A 19,422-nucleotide genomic window follows, 5' to 3' on the forward strand; every position below is an offset into this window, starting at 1 on the left:
TTGCTTTTGCGGGGATGCTGAGCGAACGAGGAGGGTCGGGGCGGAAGGCGCTGGGGGGCACGCGGAGATACCTAAGAAGGAAGAAAAGGAGAGAGGAGCTCCTTGACCCCAGAGAGGAGCCACAGAGCGGGAGCAGGCGTTTAATTCACTGGGGCTGAGAGCCCTGGTCCCCACCCATCCCCCAGGTCCGGCCACGTTGGGGGCTGTTCCAGTCCTCAGTCCCCCTTCCGCTGCACCCTGGTGCCCAGGGGCCCCGGGTAGGGCAGGCCCAGCGCGGGGTAGAAGGCCTCGGGGAGGGGGGGGCCTGGGCCCAGCCTCTGCAGGTGCGGGTACACGAGGCCCAGCTCAGCAGGGCCGTAGCGGATGGTGCCAGGCGCGCACAGGCCCCGCACCACGGGGGGCAGGAAGCCAGTGTGCAGGAGGGAAGGTGGGGGGTCCCCAGGAGGCGCCAGGCCCCACGGCCCCACCAGGTCCTGCTTCAGGGCCCCAGCCCGGATGACCGACGTGAACTCGGGCCTCGTTGGGGCCAGGTGGCCAGACGGCTTCTCATCCCCACTGTCCTCCGGGTCTTCAGTCTCCCCCGGGCCGGGCTCCACTTTGATGGGTTTGCCCCGGGGCTGGGGGGCCTTGTCCTCCTGCGGGGGGACGGCCTGCTTTCCTTCCACTGGAGGCTCTGACACTGCAAGAGGAAGGTTCTGAAGGGCCCCACGTGTGCGTGTCCCCAGCCCTCAGCCTTCCCATCTGTGGAATAGAACGGCGCCCCGTGGTCAAGGCCCGTGGACCTCTGCTGGAGGGGTTTGGTCCCCTTAGGGGACACTTGGCAAAGTCTGGAGGCATTTTTGGTTGTCACAACTAGGGAGGAGGATACTCCTGGATTCTAGTGGGTAGAAGTCAGGCATGCTGCTAAATGCCCTACAATGCATGGGACGGCCACCACCACAAAGCGTGACCATGCCCCAGAGGTCAGAGGCTCTGGTCTGGACGCAGGCTGTCCAACAGGACTTCTTCGAGGATGGAAGGAAGTTCCATATCTGCACTGGCCACCTATGGCCACCAAGCTCTTCAAACATGGCGAGTACAACTAAGGAAATGGAATTTTAATTTTAATCTTACTGTAAATAGCCACATGTGAAGCTAGTGGCTTCCGCACCAGACAGCACAGGTCCCAGAGGCCACTCGGAGCCTCCCAGGGGCTGGGGTGGGAGGTGAGCTCACCTGTGGGTGCTGGCTCCGGGCTGGACGTGTCCTCATGGGCCACGCTGGCCGGAAGCTGGAAGGCGTCCAGAGGTATCTGGCCCCCCTCGGCTTGACTGGGACAAGACAGATGGGATTGGGAGCTTGAGTCCCGGGCCACCCAGCCTTTGGTGAGGGGAGACTCCCTCCTGCCTGCCAGTCTTGTGAGTGTAGACTTCCCCTCCCCCTCTGAGTGTAGACACTTCCCCCCGCCCCCGCCCGAGGCACTTAGGACTCATCATTGGACCCCAAACTCCAAGTTGGCTTCTAGCCCAGCTTGGCCCAGTCTCCCGAGGCCAAACCTTTGCAGCCCGTGGCTGCTTGGATGTCACCACCTAAGTGTCCCCCGGGTACCTCATGCTCATCTGACCTCAGCTTCTTTCTTCCAAACCTGCTGCTCCTCTCAGAGGCTCAGACCCAGGCCCCGCAAAGCCAGAGATGGCCAGATGGCCGCCTCCCCTCCTCCACCTGTGCTGCCTGGCGTTTCCCAGGACCTGCCCCTGGCCTCCCAGTCCCTGTCTTGTCCCACAGACCTCCCTCTACATGGCAGCCAGAGTGGTCTTTCCAAGAAGCAGATTTGACTGACTCCAGCCCTAAACCCTTCCAGGGCTCCCCAGTGCCCCCACCACCATCCTAAGCTTCGTCTCTCGAGACTCTATACTCCAGCCCAGAGCACCCCCTGTAGTTCCTCGGATGGGTCCGGCTGTGACCCTGAGCCTTTGCTTGTGCTGGGCCTCGGCCTGGAACGTCCTTCCCTCCTCCAGCTTCTTCCCATCATCTGCTCTGCTCTGTGGTGGCCCTCCCCTGGTAAGAGCCTGCCATGGCTCCCCAGTGCCCCAGAAGCACCCTGGGCCTGAGGCCACTTCATATCTGCCTCTTTCTCCCTGGAAGCGCTTGTCACTCCGCCACCCACCCCTGGCCTCCTGCAAGCTCATTCCTCCTCCAGGCCTTTACTCTCACTGGACCCTGTTCCCCTTCATGTTTTCGCCACCACTGCCTACATCTGTCCTTTTCTAGAAGCCCTCCCTGAAGAGCCCCCACCCGAAGGTGGGGAGAGCTGGCAGAATCTTCTGGAGGGAGCTCTGAGCTCCCCGTGGGAGAGGAGAGGGGCGCAACCCTCACCTGAGCACGTAGCTGACCCAGAGCACATGGCGCTCTCCAGGGCTCTTCCCGCTCATGGCCACGGTGGCCACGGACTGCAGCCACACGAAGCCCCCGGCGCGCTGCAGCCAACGGTAGTAACCGGTCATCACCTGGCCCTTGTCCAGCACTGGGCCCAGCCCAGGGACCGGAGACACCGGAAGGGAGGTGGTAGGGGCGGGATGAGGTGAGAGGGGCAGAGAGAGACAGGCAGTGGGAGAGAGGTGGACAGGGAGATGGGCAGAGAGGGGGCAACAGGGAAACAGGAAGGGTGAGACGGTGTGGAGAAGAGAAAGGCAAAGTACAGAGAGGGAGGCAGAGAGAGCCCGAGTCAGAAAGACGGAGCGGTAACCCGGCATCAAGGCTCCTGGATTTTGAAGGGTGGGTCAGAGCGACCCCACGGTTCCCCTTACTCCCCACGCCCCCATCCTGAGCCGTTGCTCAGAATCTCCTTGCTGCTCTTCCTGTGCTGAGTGGAGCCCCCAGAGGTGGCAGCAGGAGGGACTGTGGTCAGCCCAGGAGAAGGACTTCCAGGGAGTGGGACAGTGGGGGTGCTCAGGTCTGGGGTGAGGGGTCCTCACGGTCCAGGTGGCTTTGGCGGATCCTGGTTGCATCCTGTCCATGGACAAACTGGTAGCAGCTGCGGCCCACTAGCTCCGAGGGCCCCAGGTCCATGTGGTCGCTGACTCTGAGGGCAGGGGGCAACAGAGAGGAGGGAAGGGGTCCCAGACCATGGGGTGGGGAGAAAGAGGCAGGGTTGGCTCTGGAATCCCTCAGGGTCCAAACCCTGGCTCTGGAGTGCTCTGGGTCTCAGTTTTTCCCTCTGTAAAATGGGTGGGAGAATATTTAAAATAGTAGTGTCCCTCCTCGGGCAGCTATGGGCATTCAAGCAGATGGCACTCCTGGGTGTGGGGTGGCCCGGCCACTCCGGAGGCGCTTGGTGAGTGGAGACTATTTCGCTATTTAATTTCCCCCCACTGCGTGGTGAGGGAGAGTGGGTGAGAGATGAGAGGCCGGAGAGGCAGAGAGAAATAGGAGCAAGGAAGGGCGGAGCTCTGCAGAAGGGAGGGCCTGGGTCTCTCGGAATCGAGCACAGCCCCGCCTCCATCCCAGAGGCCCCGCCCCGGGCCCCGCCCTAGCCTCCGCCTTCACTCCCTCTTCCAGTTCGCCCTCCGAGGCTTTCCCTCCTCCCGCGGCTCCCCAGGGCCCCGCCCCCACCCCCGACCCCGAGCTCCTCTGACTTCCTGCCTACCCCCCTCTCCAGTGCGCCCCCATCCTCCCACCTCAGCCCCCAACCCCGGTACCTGCTCTCACAAGCAAGGATGGTGAGACCCAGGCTGAGTCGGAAGACGATCATGTGTCCGTGCAGCGGCAGCTCAGCCAGTGGGGCCGGGGGCAACGTGTGGCCAAGGGCCACAAGGCCCAGGGCGCGGGCCCGAAGGCGACCGGTCACATGGATGACCTAAAGGTGGCAGGCGCGATCGGAGGAGGGCAAGGCGGGGCCAGTGAGGCGGGAGGATCACAACCTGGCCACAGGGCCTGGCTCTGTCATCCCCAAGAACTGGGGCCCGTGGACAGAGCTGGCATGAATACAGGCGCTCTCCTCGGGCCAGGGAGGGGACCCGGGAGTCAGAGGCTGGGGTGGAGAGCTCACACCCACCTTGTACCCTGAGGCCTTGACGTGCAGCCCCCTCTTGGTGAGGGTGGATTTCATGCGGATGAAGAAGGAGCGCTCCTGGACGCGGGAGGAGGGGGGCACCTCGGTGGGGCTGGCCTCTGGGACGAAGAGTGAAGGAAGGTTATGGGGTCCTGAAGAGGACACACACGGGCCACCCCTGCCCTCTGCAGAGCTATCCAGACACAGGGTCATGGCCACAGTCACACAGACGCACCTACTGGTTCTACAAGCCCACTGACATCCTACATCAACCTCCCCTCCCAGCAGCACCCAGCCTGGTCTTTCTAAAGCTCGGATCTGACCCCATCCCTCCTCTGCTCTGAACCTGCCATGGCTCCCTAGTACCCTTGGGGGAAAGCCCAGCTCCTCCTCACCGTGGCCTAAAACTTTGGCAAGAACTGCCTCCTCCTGACATCATCTCTAGCCACAACCTCCAGGTCTCAGATCAGACATGTCCTCCAGGAAGTCCTCCCTGACCCCCCCAGGCTGGGTCAGCTGCCCCTCTGGGGTCTCCTACCCCAGCCCTGCCCACTCTGGGTCATCACTGTCTGGGGACAGGGTCAGTCTCCCCCACTGGACTGTGAGCCCCGGGAGGGTGGGGCTGGGGCTCTTGTCACCACTGTGTCCCCAGCCCTGCCCAACAGAGGGCTGAGCACAGAGTGGGGGCTTGGGCTATAGCAACAAATAAGCCCCACAAATACAGATTATTCTATAAACCCTGTGGAATTGTCTTATAAATATGCTCACACTCAGATGACCCTGTGCCTCAAACTGAGGTGTAACTATAATCACGCTCCCTAACAGACCCACACGTGTCACAAACATCTCGCCAAGCTTGCAAGCACTGCTGATAGTTCAGATGGTTTGGGTATTAAGCAAACCCCATATAAGAAAAGCCTATTTATGAGAAAGATAACCTCAGTCCCCCAATATCTCAGAGCTAAAAGGGTAATCTCCAACACCCTTCCCAAAATGGAGTGGAATTTTCCACTGGAGAGAAGGACTAGAAGCACAGGCGCTGGAGTCAGACAAGCCTGGGCTGGAGTCCAGCTCAATCACTTACAGCTGACCTGGGACACTTACCCTCTCTATGCGGTGCCCCAGGTTCCTCCTCTATAAAATGGAGATAGTCATAGCTCCTGCTTTGTGGGCTTGTGGTTAGGATTTAATAAAATTATGTACTTAAAGGCAGGGCACGTGTAAATGCCCAATAAGCACACGTTGTTATTATTATTTACCAAAGCCTGGTTCCATCTGTCACCCACAGGCACCCACCTCCACTCTGCAGCCAGAGGGGTCTTTCTAAAGTTCAAATCTTGGGGATCCAGGCAATCTTAGGGAGCCACGTTTCGCTACCTCAATTTAGACTCTGATTCATTTTACAAAAACTTGCTTGCAAAACTCTAACAAGAGTGTTTTTGTATAAAGGAGACATTGTACCCAGCATCCCCTAAGCTACCCTCAGGCCTCTTTCTTTGGGGATGCTGAGAATTACCGATCTCAGGGGTATCCGCAAGCGAGGAGGACGAGGAGGAGGAGGAGGAAGAGGAGGGGACGGAGGGCGGGGTGGGGGGCCCGGGGGTCGGGGCCCGCAACCCCAGTTGTTCCAACACCTCGGAGTGGTCCCCCGGATGAATGTAGTCGAAGAGGCTGCTGCCCGTCAGCTCCACCTGCCGGCGAAGGAGGGGGATGCAGGGGGCGGGTGAGGTGCGCGCGCAGTCACTCGCCCGCCTGTTCTGCCACAGGCTCACTCGCCTGCAAGCAGTGTGTGTTTTTATTAGAAAAAATATATATATATATTTAAACCCTTTTAAAGGAGGATAAAAACTTAGGCACTTCCCGTGCCCTCCCACTTCAAACCCAGAGATTATTAAGGATTTTCTGCCCCTGCCTACAGTATAAAGAAGCTGTGTATGTGGTTGGGATGGGGGTGTCGTAAGCCTTCATATACGCAGCTCTTGCTTACTCACTCACCCCCATACAGCAAACAACTGCGCCCTGAAATGACTCACAGGATGGAAATCAGGACACAAGCAGTGGAATGGCTTTCAAACTCTTTAAAGAGTTAGAACCTTTTAATTAGACAGACTTTTACATTCAATTCATCCCTCAAATCTCTCACAGTAGTTCCCTTATCTCCACACCTCCCCAGTCCCCGCACCCATCTTCTCCCCGCTGTGTTTCTGTCCCAGCGTCCTCACTGGTCTTCTGGCCTTCAGTCCCCATGTACATACCTCTCCCTAAGTTACTCCCCTGACCATGGCCCTCCTCTCAGAAACCTCCCATGGGACTTCCCTGGTGGAGCAGTGGTTAAGAATCTGCCTGCCAATGCAGGGGATACGGGTTCGAGCCCGGGTCCTGGAAGATCCCACATGCCGTGGAGCAACTAAGCCCGTGCGCCACAACTACTGAGCCTGCCGCTCTAGAGCCCGCGAGCCACAACTACTGAGCCCATGTACCACAACTACTGAAGCCTGCGCCCTTAGAGCCTGTGCTCTGCAACAAGTGAAGCCACCTCAATGAGAAGGCTGCGCACCGCAACGAAGAGTATCCCGCTCACCACGACTAGAGAAAGCCCGTGCGCAGCTACGGAAAGCCAATGCAGCCAAAAATAAAAATAAATTTAAAAATTAAAAAAAAAAGAAAAGAGGGGCTTCCCTGGTGGCTCAGTGGTTGAGAGTCCGCCTGCCGATGCAGGGGACACGGGTTCGTGTCCCGGTCCGGGAGGATCCCACATGCCGTGGAGCGGCTGGGCCCGTGAGCCATGGCCGCTGAGCCTGCGCGTCTGGAGCCTGTGCTCCGCAACGGGAGAGGCCACAACAATAAGAGGCCCGCGTACCGCAAAAGAAAAGAAAAGCAAAGAAACCTCCCATGGATCCCACTGACCCTGGGCTTGGAGTCACATGCTTCCCTCTGTCCCTCATTAAACACCCCCCCACACACACACACACACCAGCTTTGAGCCTTTCCCCCCACTCTTCCTCCCTCCCTTCCTCTTGTCCATATTCTCCCTTTAGGGTCTTCCTCCTCCAGGAACCTCCAACAACTCACTGAAGAGCTGCTCACGAAGGCCAAATACCAATGCACTGAATTTCCTAAATTTACCATTTGTCAAAATCTTTGTAAAAATGATAAAAGTTGACAGCAATTTGTGCTGATTGGATTGGCAAGGCCTAAGGTGCTGCAAGGAGCCACGACTCCAGGGGTGGGGGCTTTTGGCTTCTCTTTGCCCTCCTTTTACCTTTCAGCCACCAGCTGCAGGAGCTGGAACAGAAACAGTGGGTTGAAATAAAGGCAAAATGAAAACTAGTCAACTAAAATGCCACAGAAAATCTTCCAAGCTGGAAAACCCAAACCCTTCCAGTACGAATTGCTGTAATCCTTTTAAAGTCTTAAGAATAAACAAGTTTTGGTAAATACGGTACAGTTGGCAACCACTCATAGGCAAATTTATCTTTCTGCTATTTTGCTTTCTCCAAATCGACCTCTTACTTTAATAACCCTTCTCTGCCTGGGAGGAGGAGCCATGTTAGGTGCCATGTGGGGTTCCAAGGAACATACTTTGGGGACCAAAGATCCAGTCCTTTTTTTTTTTTTTTTTCATGCTGGGATGGTGAGGCCAGGAGAGAGGAGGGCCGGCAAGGGAGATAGCAGCTGAGCCAGGCCAGGCAGGCTGCTGCGGGCCCCTTACCTGTGAGAGACCCAGATAAATGGAGACTGTCTCTGAGATGTAGAGGAACTTCCCTTCCTGGTTCAAGGCAAACACGAAGCCGTCCAGGGACTAGAGTGGGGAGAGACGGGGTCGGGGAGAGGAGGGCCTGGCATCTGTAAGAGGTTCTGAAATCTGGATCTCTGCCTGGGATGGATTATTCTGGGGTAAAGCGCTTCAGTAGCCCTGGGGGGAGCAGGAGGGGGAGCCTGAGCATTCTGCCTCCCAGTTCTGGGGCTCCCCGAAGGGACCGATGCTGGAGAAAAGGGTGCGGTTCTCCCGAGATGGCCACCAGGTGGCAGCAAGGAGCAGCAGGCAGGGAAGGGGCCTCACCTGCAGGATGTGTCCTCCCAGGTGCTGCTCAAAGACTTCGGAGACCAGCGCCACGGGGCCCCTGCGGCCTGGGGCTGGAGAAAGAGGGAGGGGTGAGGCCAGGGCCTGTTGGCCCTATGAAGAATCGAATAGGTGGTGTGAAATAAAGAAGCATGGGGGGTTTCCCTGGTGGCGCAGTCGTTAAGAATCCGCCTGCCAATGCAGGGGACACATGTTTGAGCTGCGGAGCAAATAAGCCCGTGCTCCACAACTACTGAGCCTGCGCTCTAGAGCCCGCGAGCCACAACTATTGAGCCCATGTACCACAACTACTGAAGCCTGCGCCCTTAGAGCCTGTGCTCTGCAACAATAGAAGACACTGCAATGAGAAGCCCATGCACCGCAACGAAGACTAGCCCCCGCTTGCCGCAACTGAAGAAAGCCCACGTGCAGCAACAAAAACCCAACGCAGCCAAAATATTTCATTTATTTATTTAAAATAAATAAATAAATAAATAAATAAATAAATAAATAAATAAATAAAGAAGCATGGGGTAAGGCCTGTTGAAGGAGGGGGTGTTTGAGCTCAGACCTGAAGGGTGAGAAGAAGGCAGATAGGAGACAGGAAAGGAGAGAGACAGAGAGACAGAGAAAGAGACATTGAGAGACAAAGACAGACAAATAGATGGACAGAGAGATATAAGGAAATAGAGAAAGAAATAAGGGCATTACAACTCAACAACAAAAGGATGAACAACGCAATTCAAAAATGCGCAAAGGGTTTGAACAGATATTCTTCCAAAGAAGATGCACAAATGGCCGATAAACACATGAAAAGATGTTCAACCTCATTAGTCATAAGCAAAATGCAAATCAAAACCACAATGAGAGATCACTTCACACCCGCTAGGGTGGTTCGAATTTTTTTAAAAAAATAGAAAATAAGTGTTGGCGAGGTTGTGGGGAAATTGGAACCCCCGTGCATTGCTGGTGAGAATGTGAAACGATGTGCCACTCTGGAAAATAGTTTGGCAATTCCTCAATAAGTCAAACATAGAATTACCATATAACCCAGCAATTCCACTCCTAGGTATACACCCCAAAGAATTGAAAACAGGTGCTCTAACAAATACTTGTACATGAATGTTCATAGCAGCATTACTCCTAACAGCCAAAAGGTGGAAACAACCCAAATGTCCATTAACTGATGAATGGATAAATAAAATGTGCTATATTCATAGAATGGAAGATTATTCATCCATAAAAAGAAATGGAGTACCGATCCATGCTACGACGTGAATGAACTTTGAAAACATTATGCTAAGTGAAAGAAGCTGAACACAGAGGCTACACAGTGTAGGATTCAATTTATATGAAACGTTCAGAAGAGGCAAATCCAGAGATGGAAAGCAGATCAGTGGTTGCCAGGGGCTGGGGGAAGGGGCAGGAGGAATGGGGAGGGACTGCTAATGGGACAGGGTTTTTGGAGGGTGATGAAAATGTTTTGGAACTAGATAGAAGTGCTGGTCGCACAACACTGTGAATGTGCTAAGTGCCACCGAATTGCACACTGTAAAATGGTGACTTTCATGTTATATAAATTTTACCCTAATAAAATTTTTTTTTAAAAGAGAGAGGGGTAGAGACATATATAGACATAGAGAAACTGAGACAGAGATAGGTAAAGACAGACAGACATAAAGAGATGGAGGGACAGAGGGAAAGAGATGCACAGAGACAGATACAGAGAAAGTGGCAGGAAGACAGAGATGGCGAAGTAGACGGAGACAGAGACACAGGCCGACCCATCCCCCGCAGTGAGGAGCAGAAGGCGCCAGACATCCATGCTGGGCGTGGGCGGAGGCCCTGTGTTCCTGGACTCTGTTCCCACCCAGAATGCCCTCCCTGACCCTGCAGAGAACGACCCCCGCAAGGGGTCCGTGCCCAGATTGGGGAGCTAGTGACCTCGAGGGTCGCCAAGCACCTGGCTCCTGCAGGGCTGAGGGTCCAGTTCTGGTGTTAAGTCCCAGGACTGTTCCTCCCTGGTTGTGTGCCCTGGGACCAGTGCCTTCACTTCTCTGTGCCTCAGTTTCCTCCTCTGTCAGGTGGGTTTGACAAGCGAGCTGATCTCACAGGGGTGTTGAGCATTCAGTTGGCTTAGGGGACTGAAAGGGCCTACCAGGCGCCCGCATGCAGCAGGTGCTCTGAAACAGAGCTGGGATCAGTATTAATAGCGTGATTACTATTGTTATTTCCAGACCATCAAAACACCAGGCGGCGAAACGCCGTCCCCTCCCCCCAATCAGGACGCAGCTCCCAAGCCCCGCCCCCAGCCCCTTAATGTTTGGTCACGCCTCCTCTCCCAGGAGCACCCCCAACATCCCCACGGCTGTTCACACCCTTTTTCCACCCCCGCCTGGAACTCCAGGAACAATAACTGGGGGGTGGGGTGATGGGGACCCCTCCCCCGAGATGCAGCGGGAACCAGCCGGGTGACAGGCGGGAACAATGCCGCCTGCTAATTGTCGCAATTTTCCCCTGTCATTTTTGCTAATTCCTTCATTTTCCCTCTCACAGGATCAGCCCAGGTCAGACTGAACGGCTGCAATTAACAGCCTTAATGGGTACGTCGGGAGGGGGGTGTGTATAGGGGGAGGGCTCAGCCACTTGCTGTTCCCCCATCCTTTCCCCGGCCTCTGTCCGCATCCCTGACTGATGTGTCTTATTACCCCCGGCCTCCCCCTGACCCAAATCCACCAACTCCCTGACTCCTCTCTCTGTGTTCCCTCCTCTCTCCCACAAATACCTCAGCTCCTGTGTCCCAGATTCAGCTGTGGGCGCTTCCCTACTCTCAGATCTGGCCCCTCCTCACATCCGGAGACCAACCATCATTCGCTCATTCAACAAACATTTGCTGAGTTTCTTATCAGAGCCTGCCTCTGCTGGAACAAACCTGTCCCAGTTGTCAACTTCCCCCACACACAGAGGGGGCGCTGAGGGGCCGAGGGGAGAAGCCAAGACTTCTCCCAGGGGTCCCCCTCCACCTCCCATTCTCAACTGCCCTGAGGAATTTGCTGCCCTGGGCTAGGGCAACTAATGAAGGGCTGGGACTTCATTAGCTTTGGAAGTCTGGGAGAGGGAGCCCCCTGCCATAATCAGAGTGCCTTGCTCCCTGGGAGCAGGCCTGAGGACTGGAGTGGGTGCATTTCTGCCTGTACTTTCCTCAACTGCATCTGTGAAATGGGTCTAGGGCTGGAGCTGAATGGGTTCATGCGTGCAAATGGCACACAGCCAGGTACACAGTAGGTGAGTCCTGCACTATTCTTCTTAGAATAAGCTCTACTTCGAGCACCTCTATCTTTTGGGGAGGCTTCCTTACCATCCACCTTGACCCTCGCTTTCTCCCACACCTTCACCCATATTCTGCAAGTCCTGAGGCTGGACCCTCACTGCATCACCTGAATCCGACCACCTCTCACCCCACTGCCCCCACCCTGGTCTAGCTGCCCCACCTCCCGCCTGGACGACTGCACTTGCCTCCTCACTGGGCTCCCAGCTTCTGCCCTCACATCCACCACCTCTGTGACTCCCATCTCACTCGGGGTAACAGCCAAAGTCCTCACCATGGCCTGAGAGGCCCTGCAGGACCTGGCCCCTGACCCGCTGACCACTTCCTGCCTCACTTACTCCTCTCTGGAGCCCCTGACCTCACAACTGTGGCCTGCATCTAGCAAGCTGATTGCTGCCTGCCTCAGGCCCTTTGCACTTGCTGTTCCCTCTGCCTGGAAAACTCTCCTTCCAGCTTTTCTCCTAGCTTTTTTTCCCTCACCTCCTTCCAGTCTCAGCTCAAAGGTCACTTACTCAGAGAGGCCGTGCCTGACCTGTGAGTTGTGATGTCCCCCTCCTCTTCTCACGCAGTTCTATAGTCACCCAAGAAATATTTAGTGACCCCTTACTCTGCCCCAGGCACTATTCTAGGCTCAGCACACAAGGTGCTGTAGGGGGGAAACGCAATAAACAACAGAAATAAAAAATATATAGTATTAGATGATGATTAGTACTATGGAAAGAAATAAGGCAGGAAAGGAAGATAGGACATGCTGGGAGCAGGGGGTTGTCTTTTTTTTTTTAAGCACCTACTATATGCCACGTGCTATTCTCTCTCTCTCTTTTTTTAAAGTCTTTATTGAATTTGCCACAATATTGCTTCTGTTTTATATTTTGGTTTTTTTGGCCCTGGGCATGTGGGATCTTAGCTCCCTGACCAGGGATCGAACCTGCACCCCCTACACTGGAGGGCGAAGTCTTAACCACTGGACCACCAGGGAAGTCCCAGGGTTGTCATCTTTAATAGAGTGGTCAGGGAAGGCTTGACTGAAAAGCCCACATTCTAAGGGAAGGGAGTTCCTGGTGGAAGCCCAGCAAGTGCAAAGGTCCTGAGGTGGGAACAGGCTTCTCTGAACAGCAAGGTGGCTCATGTGGGGGAGGGGGTTGAAGAGGCCAGAGGGGTAGAAAGGTGATATCAGGGAGGTGGGGGGCAAGGGACCTACCATGTCAGGTGTGTAGGCCCACCTTTGAGGGCAGGGACTTTGTCCTGTTCCCTGCTGTGTCCCCAGCACCTAGAACGGTGCCTGGCACAGGGAAGGTATTCATTGGGCATTTGTTGAATGAATGACAAACACTGATAGGAGATCAAGGCTGTCTCCTCCCCAGACTTAGAGCCCCCTGGCTAGACTTCAACATCTGTCATCCCATTTCACAGATGGTAGAGTAAGGCCCAGAGAGAGGCCGAGACCTGCAACATAGGACCCATCCCTGGAGACCCACAAGCATGCCAAGGATGGTGGTTGAGAAGGTGGGCTCTGGAGCCAGGCCACTTGAGTCTGAATCTCAGCTGGGCCCCTTCTCAGCTGTGTGACCTTGGGCAAAGAGCTTCACCTCTCTGGGTCTCAGTTTTCCCCTTTTATAAAATGGGAACATAGCATTGCCTCCCTCCGAAGATTTTTGAGAGGATTAGCAAGTGAATTTGGATGCAGCACTCAACACCGTGTCTGACTGGTATGTTACTGCTGTTATTTTTGAGGAGAACACGGGAGCCCCCTCCTTTACAGAGAGCTTGAGGCACAATGCTTTGCTCTCTGACGGCAGCTAAGTCACTGTCCTCAGTTTTCCCATCTGAACTATCGAAGCAGGTGCTTGGCCTCTTGTTGGGGACCAGGGAGAGCAGGAGATGCTCCGAATTTCTTAATTTTGTGGGTACAGGGGGAGTCCACGCAGTTCCTCCCCCGCGCACAGTCCTGCCCCTCCCCCTTCCCACGAACAGGCAGGGAGGTTGCTGAGGTCAGTGGTCTTGAATTAGCCATCCCAGCAAGCACGGATGGGGAAGGCCGGACGCCGGTGAGGCTCTCTCAGCGTCTTCCCCCTTTCTCTTCCCGGGGCTTGGGGACAATAGACAAGATGTTTATCCCCCGCCGGCGCACATGTTGTTCGCGGTAATGACAGTAATCAGCGGCGCTAATGCCGCATTCTCTCCGCGCCAGTCAATTCGCCTAATTACCGCCTGGGAAGCCGGATTATTTAAATTTAAATGGTGATTTATTGCGAGTTTAATCAATGCTATTTTCTCTCCCCCCTCCCCCCTGAGACCAGGGCAGGAGGGGAATTGGAGCCCCTCCAACCCCACCTTAAGGACAACCCTTCTTGGGGGGGGGAAGTAGCCTAGGGTGCCCTGTCCCTGTCACCTGCGACCTCAGATGAAGACAATTCGCTCTCGTAATGAGTAAAGAAATAAAACATAAAATAGAAGTAATAACAATAACATAACACTTCTATATAATGAAGTCTGAATAATAATGAAAGTAGATATCTATCTATCTATATATATCTGTGTTTTACATATTCTATATTTTAACATATTACTGATTGCATTTCGTTATTGTGTCTTGGCCAGTAGGATGTCAGCCTGTCCAGGGCAGGCACTTTTATGCAGTTTGTTTCCTGCTGGATCTCCAGGGCTCAGAACCGTAGCAGGCACACAGTAGCTGCTCAATAAACCTGCAGGTAACCATTGATAACAGTGCTTGCTAGACATTGATCGTTTACTCTGTGCCAGGTGTGTTTAGGGTCTTTACACATATACATATTACCTGGTAGATCTTCTCTTCTCAGCCCTGCGGGTGGGGGAGGGGCTTCATCATGATTCCCATTTCACAAGTGAGACACAGAGAGGTGAGGCGACCTGCCCAGGGTCACAACGGTGGGGAGTGGCTGAGTGGGGACAGGGACCCCCGTCTTTCTGAAGCTCGCCATCTTACCTGCCATATTATCCTGTCTCCTTCCCGCATCCCAAACTGGGAATTCAGACTCTAGAGGTTCCCTCTGGGGTCCCTCAGGTCTGAGTGCGGGAGTTTCCTGCCCATTAGTGGATAGGAGGCCCAGGCTGGGTCCCCCCTGTCACGCCCATGGCGCTGTGATAATCTCCTTTGTGATAATAATGATTCATTTTCCCTGATAACAATAATAGCATTAACTGGTGGTATGATCCAGTGTGGCCAGGCCTGTGATTAGGCCAGAGTTCATGAAATCATCCCTACCTGGTGAGCCCGTTTTAGAGATGAATAAACTGAGGCTTGGACAGTAGAAGCCGCCTGATAGGAACACACAAAAGGTCTGACTCCAAATCCTGTACTCCCTCCGGGTGCAGGAGCTGGGCGAAAGCTGGCGCGCACCCTCAGATAACGGGTGCCCTGCACCGGGGGAGCGTGCCTGGACCCCCCCCCCCCACCCCCGCGCATGCGCACTCACCTAGGCCAGCCTGAGGCCCCGCGGATCTCAACCCCCAGGGTGGCGCCCCGAGAGCGGCGAAGCGGCGCAGGCGGAGGTAGGTGACGCTGAGGCGCACTATGGACGCCTTGTCCAGCTGGCTGGAGATGGCTCCGGGCAGCGGGAGTAGCTTGGCCAGCTCGAAGAACTCCAGGTTCTCCTTTCCGCGCCGCGAGCGCGCCGCGTTACGGGACTTCTCCTTGCGCTGCGCCTGCAGGCTGGGCGGGCGGCGCGGAGGGGGCGTCAGCGGGGCCCGGAGACTCAGGGGTCTGGGGTTGGGGGACGAGCCTCGCCTCTTGGGGCCCCGGGAACGGGACGGGATGTTGAAAGTTGATTCAACACTCCGGAGGTGGGGCAGAGCCTGAGTGTGACTTCTACACCCCGCCGTGGAGCAGAACCTGGGGTGTAAATTCTGAGGGAAGGAGGAGGAAGAGGAGAGAAGAGAAGAATGTTGGGTAGGAATTCCGAGGAAGGGGGCTAGGAACAGAACGCCAGGTGTGTGGGGTGGGTGTTACAGAACAACAGTTGAGCAACTCCGGGTAAGAAATTCTGGCCCAAGGGGGCGGGGCCACAGCCCGAGGGGCGGAGCTTTGCTCACCAGGGTCCGGGCGGGGTCTTGACCACGAACCCCGGCAGAAAGTCCCAAGGGACGCTGCCGCCGCGACCTCCCCCGCACCTGACCTCGCCTCCACCGCCACTGCTGGGGTAGGGGGCCGCCATCTCCGCGGAGACCCGCTCAGGCGGGCTCAGAGCAGCCTGCGGAACTCGAGAGCCGCGTCTCCTGCAGCGGGAAGGAGCGGGAGGCAGCGCTCAGCGCCCGAGGGGGCAAGTGGGGCACCTGCTAGGGAAACCGAGGTCCGCGTGGGGCGCAGGGTCCCAGCAAGGAGCTGCGGCTAGATGCTGCCTCAGTTTCCCCTCCCTGGGGGCCCCGCTACACAGTCTGCAGCTCTCACCGCGCCGGGCTCTGGGAGAAGATCAGGACGAGGACGTGCCCCGCCGCCGCCTCCCCCGCGCCGCCCGCTAGAGCGCCCGCCTCACGCCCGCGCCGGGCCGGCTCCCGCATACCAATAGGCGCACGCGGCGCGCATACGGATCCGACCGGCCCGCGCGCTGCGTGCCAAGCATGCCCAAGCCAGGCGGGGGGCGGGCGCCTCGCCGGGGCCAGGGCGCGCCCGGCTGCAGCCCCCAGAGCCCTCTGCCCCGGGGAATCCGCCCCCAGAAGCCCATCCCAGGAGTCCGGTTCCTTGCATCTGCCGTGCGCCTATTTCCCGGGCTGGGCTAAGGAGGTAGGGGGGACAGAGACCAGGGACCCCACCCTATGCTCTGCCCAAGGATCACCCCCAGCCCCTCGGGGTGATGCCACGTGTCCAGGCAGCCAAATCTCCGCAACCACAACTTCCTCCCTGAAGGCCCGGACGTGCGAGCCTCAACCCCAGATGCAGTGGCCAGAGCCTCAGCCCGAGGACGCCCCGAGGATGGACCAGACACTCGGGGCCCAAGTGTCCTAGTTTCCAGATCCCCCAGAACAAGGAACGTGTTGAATTAGGTCTTCATTCCTCCAGGACTAGGCATTCAGGATCCACCCCCGCTCCCCATATCCACACCGTCCCCAAGCCTCCCCAACCAAGTGTCCCGATGCCCTAGACCTTGGCGTCCAGATTCCCCAGCCCCCTATTTCTCCAGGACCCAACATCTGTGCGCCCCCTCCCTCAGCCTCGGGATACAGGCGTTCCGATGCCCTAGCTCCCAGCACACTGGAGTTCCGGTCCCCTTTTCCTCCAGGACCCAGGAGTTCCCTGTCCTCTCATGCCAGCCCCCAGGCGTTCCCTTCCCGCAGTACCCACAGCCTCTTTACCTGGCCACGGGTCAGGCTCCGGGCACGGCGTGGGGCCGGCCGGGCGGCGCAGCAGAGGAGCGGCCCCATAGACCCCGGGGCGGGCCGGGCTCGGCGAGTCGCGCGGGCTGTGGCGCTAGGCTCTCAGCGCCCACCGAGGCCTCGCAGACTTCGAGATGCGGGGACAGCGCTGGCGGGCGGGGGCGGGGCCTGCTGGAGCCACGCCCACAGACTCCGCCCTTGGGTCCAGCCCAGCTCCAGCCACTCTGGCCTTTTCCGTGGTAGGGGGTTCCAAGCAAGGGAGTCCCGGGCTGCTCTGATGTCCGAGTCCCCTCACCCCACCAGAACGAGAACGTCGAAGTCAGCTTCCCCACCCCGAGAGAAGAACACCAGAGTCCGGGCACCATCTCTATACCCCACTGGGAGGGACTATCATCCCATCTTCCCCAAGAGAACCCGGCACCTCAGCAGCCCCTCGGGATAAGGCGGGCACCTTGCACCTGAGTCTCTTTTAGGGGTGGAGACCCAGACGTCGGTGCCCCCTCCAGGGGCACAAATCCAGGTGTTAGAGACTCTTTTCCAGGAGAGAATTTAAGGGTGTCAGCAAGACTCCCTGGACAAGAAGGTGACCTTGCACCCAAGCTCTGCCCCCCTCCTTACAAGAGCAGGATTTGACAACTGGACCTCCCAGGGACTGGGACACAGGTATCCGAGGAACTTCAGAGACCAGGATCCTGGGGTCTTATACCCACCACTGCTCCCACGGGAACCCCGATATCAGAGCTTCCCATTAGACCATAAATGGGAACTAAGGAGTTATAGCACCTCCCACAGAGAACTGGGGACCCAGGTGACTGAGCCAGGCCTTTCCCACTCTGGTAGGAGATACTACACCTCTCTCTCCCAAGCCCCTTCAGCAGCCTGGCATGGGGGTTTCCAGGTGCTTAAGTGCTCCTGGGAGACCACAATGCAACTAATGAAGGTGGGACAGGAGTCTTAGGAGAGGCAGGTGGGTGGAGGCTGGCAGAGAGCAAGAGTTCCTCTGTCTGGTTGGATAGAGGAACCAAGGCACACACCTCTGAACCCTCATGTGCACTGGCTGATGGGAACACTCTTCAAGTGGCTCTGGATAACCACACTGAACAACTTGGGAGCTAATCTTTTATGTTCTGCTAATTTTTTTTCCCCACAGCAAGGTTCTGAGCTGGGCTCTATTACTAAGCCCATTTTACTAGGAAAACTGAGGCATAGGGCTTCCCTCGTGGTGCAGTGGTTGAGAGTCCGCCTGCCGATGCAGGGGACCCGGGTTCGTGCCCCGGTCCGGGAAGATCCCACATGCCGTGGAGCGGCTGGGCCCGTGAGCCATGACCGCTGAGCCTGAGCATCCGGAGCCTGTGCTCCACAACGGGAGAGGCCACAACAGTGAGAGGCCCGCGTACTGCAAAACAAACAAACAAACAAACAAAACACACACACACACACAAAACTGAGGCATAGAGAGACTAGATAGCCTGTTGGTGATGGTCTGTCAGCTAATAATATTTTCCTGTTTCTTCCCAGAGAGACTTGTTAGGGTATCAGGGTAAGGGATTCAAGCTCAGAGCACGGGCTCTTAACTCCTGATGCTACTTCCTGGCTGTGTGACCTGGGCAGGTGCCATGCCAGGCCTTGAGAAGTGCACTCATACTATACAGTTTATGATCACACACACACACACACACACACACACACAGATCTTGTTGAGGTTAAGAGCCTAATTTCTGGGGTTCAGACTGCAGCTCTACCTCTTACTGCTGTGTGACTTTGGACAAGTAACTTCACCACTCTGGGCCTTCTCCCTTGTAAATCAGGGATAATTTCATTTTAGTACCCACCTCCTAGCATCATTGTGAGCATTAAATAAGTTCAGCCAGCAGTTCTCAAAGTGTGACCTGGGCACTGGTTCCTGAGACCATCTCAGGGGATCCGCGAGGTCAAATTTTCATACCGAGACATTTTCTGCCTTTTTCACTTCATTCTCCCATGAGTGCCAGGTGGGGTTTTCCAGAAGCTGCATGGCATGTGATATCACAGCAGATTGCATGCAGAAGCAGCCAGGAGGATCCAACTGTCTTCTGTTATGCTGGACTTTGAGGAGGTTTGCAAAAGTATAAAATAATGACATTATTCTCACTAAAATTTTTCATAAAATATGTTATTTATGTTAGCCTGTAATGTGTTTATTATTGCTATTTAAAAATGAATTTTGGGGCTTCCCTGGTGGCGCAGTGGTTGAGAGTCCGCCTGCCGATGCAGGGGACACGGGTTCGTTCTCCGGTCTGGGAAGATCCCACATGCCGCGGAGCGGTTGGGTCCGTACGCCATGGCCGCTGAGCCTGCGCATCTGGAGCCTGTGCTCCGCAACGGGAGAGGCCACAGCAGTGAGAAGCCCGCGTACCGCAAAAAAAAAAAAAAAAAAAAAAATGAATTTTGAATCATCTTCAAGAATTTCCAGGTTTATTTTTATAAATTTATTTATTTATTTATTTTTGGTTGTGTTGGGTCTTCGTTGCTGCGTGTGGGCTTTCTCTAGTTGCGGCGAGCAGAGGGGCCACTCTTCGTTGCAGTGCACGTACTTCTCATTGCAGTGGCCTCTCTTGTTGCAGAGCATGGGCCCTAGACGCGGGCTTCAGTAGTTGTGGCTCATGGGCTCTA

The 19,422-nt window shown here is 56.0% G+C and overlaps 1 protein-coding gene across 4 annotated transcripts; it reads right to left on the reverse strand.

Annotated features, from left to right (window-relative positions):
• Window positions 1-99: 99 nt before the first annotated feature.
• NPAS1 (neuronal PAS domain protein 1) lies at window positions 100-16,904 on the reverse strand. Of its 4 annotated transcripts, XM_060084579.1 has the most exons (12): window positions 16,750-16,835; window positions 15,493-15,675; window positions 14,877-15,112; window positions 8,094-8,167; window positions 7,743-7,832; window positions 5,547-5,721; window positions 4,034-4,149; window positions 3,678-3,835; window positions 2,955-3,061; window positions 2,356-2,503; window positions 1,216-1,310; window positions 100-679 (listed from the first exon to the last, which is right to left on the reverse strand). In XM_060084579.1, the coding sequence occupies exons 2-12, from the start codon at window positions 15,612-15,614 to the stop codon at window positions 216-218; spliced, it is 1,785 nt and encodes a 594-aa protein (XP_059940562.1). In that variant the 5' UTR covers window positions 15,615-15,675; window positions 16,750-16,835; the 3' UTR covers window positions 100-215. The 4 variants fall into 4 exon arrangements, with proteins under 4 accessions (XP_059940562.1, XP_059940560.1, XP_059940561.1 ...); XM_060084577.1 differs by lacking the exon at window positions 15,493-15,675 and having other exon boundaries at window positions 14,877-15,306; window positions 16,750-16,904; XM_060084580.1 differs by lacking the exon at window positions 15,493-15,675 and having other exon boundaries at window positions 593-679; window positions 2,356-2,456; window positions 14,877-15,306; window positions 16,750-16,904.
• Window positions 16,905-19,422: the final 2,518 nt, after the last annotated feature.

This window comes from Mesoplodon densirostris, chromosome 19 (genome assembly GCF_025265405.1).
Source record: "Mesoplodon densirostris isolate mMesDen1 chromosome 19, mMesDen1 primary haplotype, whole genome shotgun sequence".
Taxonomy (NCBI): domain Eukaryota; kingdom Metazoa; phylum Chordata; class Mammalia; order Artiodactyla; family Ziphiidae; genus Mesoplodon; species Mesoplodon densirostris.

Excerpts from the sequence above, each read along its gene's own strand:
- NPAS1 (XM_060084577.1), bottom strand. The coding sequence starts at position 16,818 with ATGGGGCCGCTCCTCTGCTGCGCCGCCCGGCCGGCCCCACGCCGTGCC. Across the intron at positions 2,504-2,954 it reads CCGCCAAAGCCACCTGGACC|TGCTGGACAAGGGCCAGGTG; the intron begins GTGAGGACCCCT and ends GGCTGGGCCCAG. Across the intron at positions 680-1,215 it reads CCCGGAGCCAGCACCCACAG|TGTCAGAGCCTCCAGTGGAA; the intron begins GTGAGCTCACCT and ends TTCCTCTTGCAG.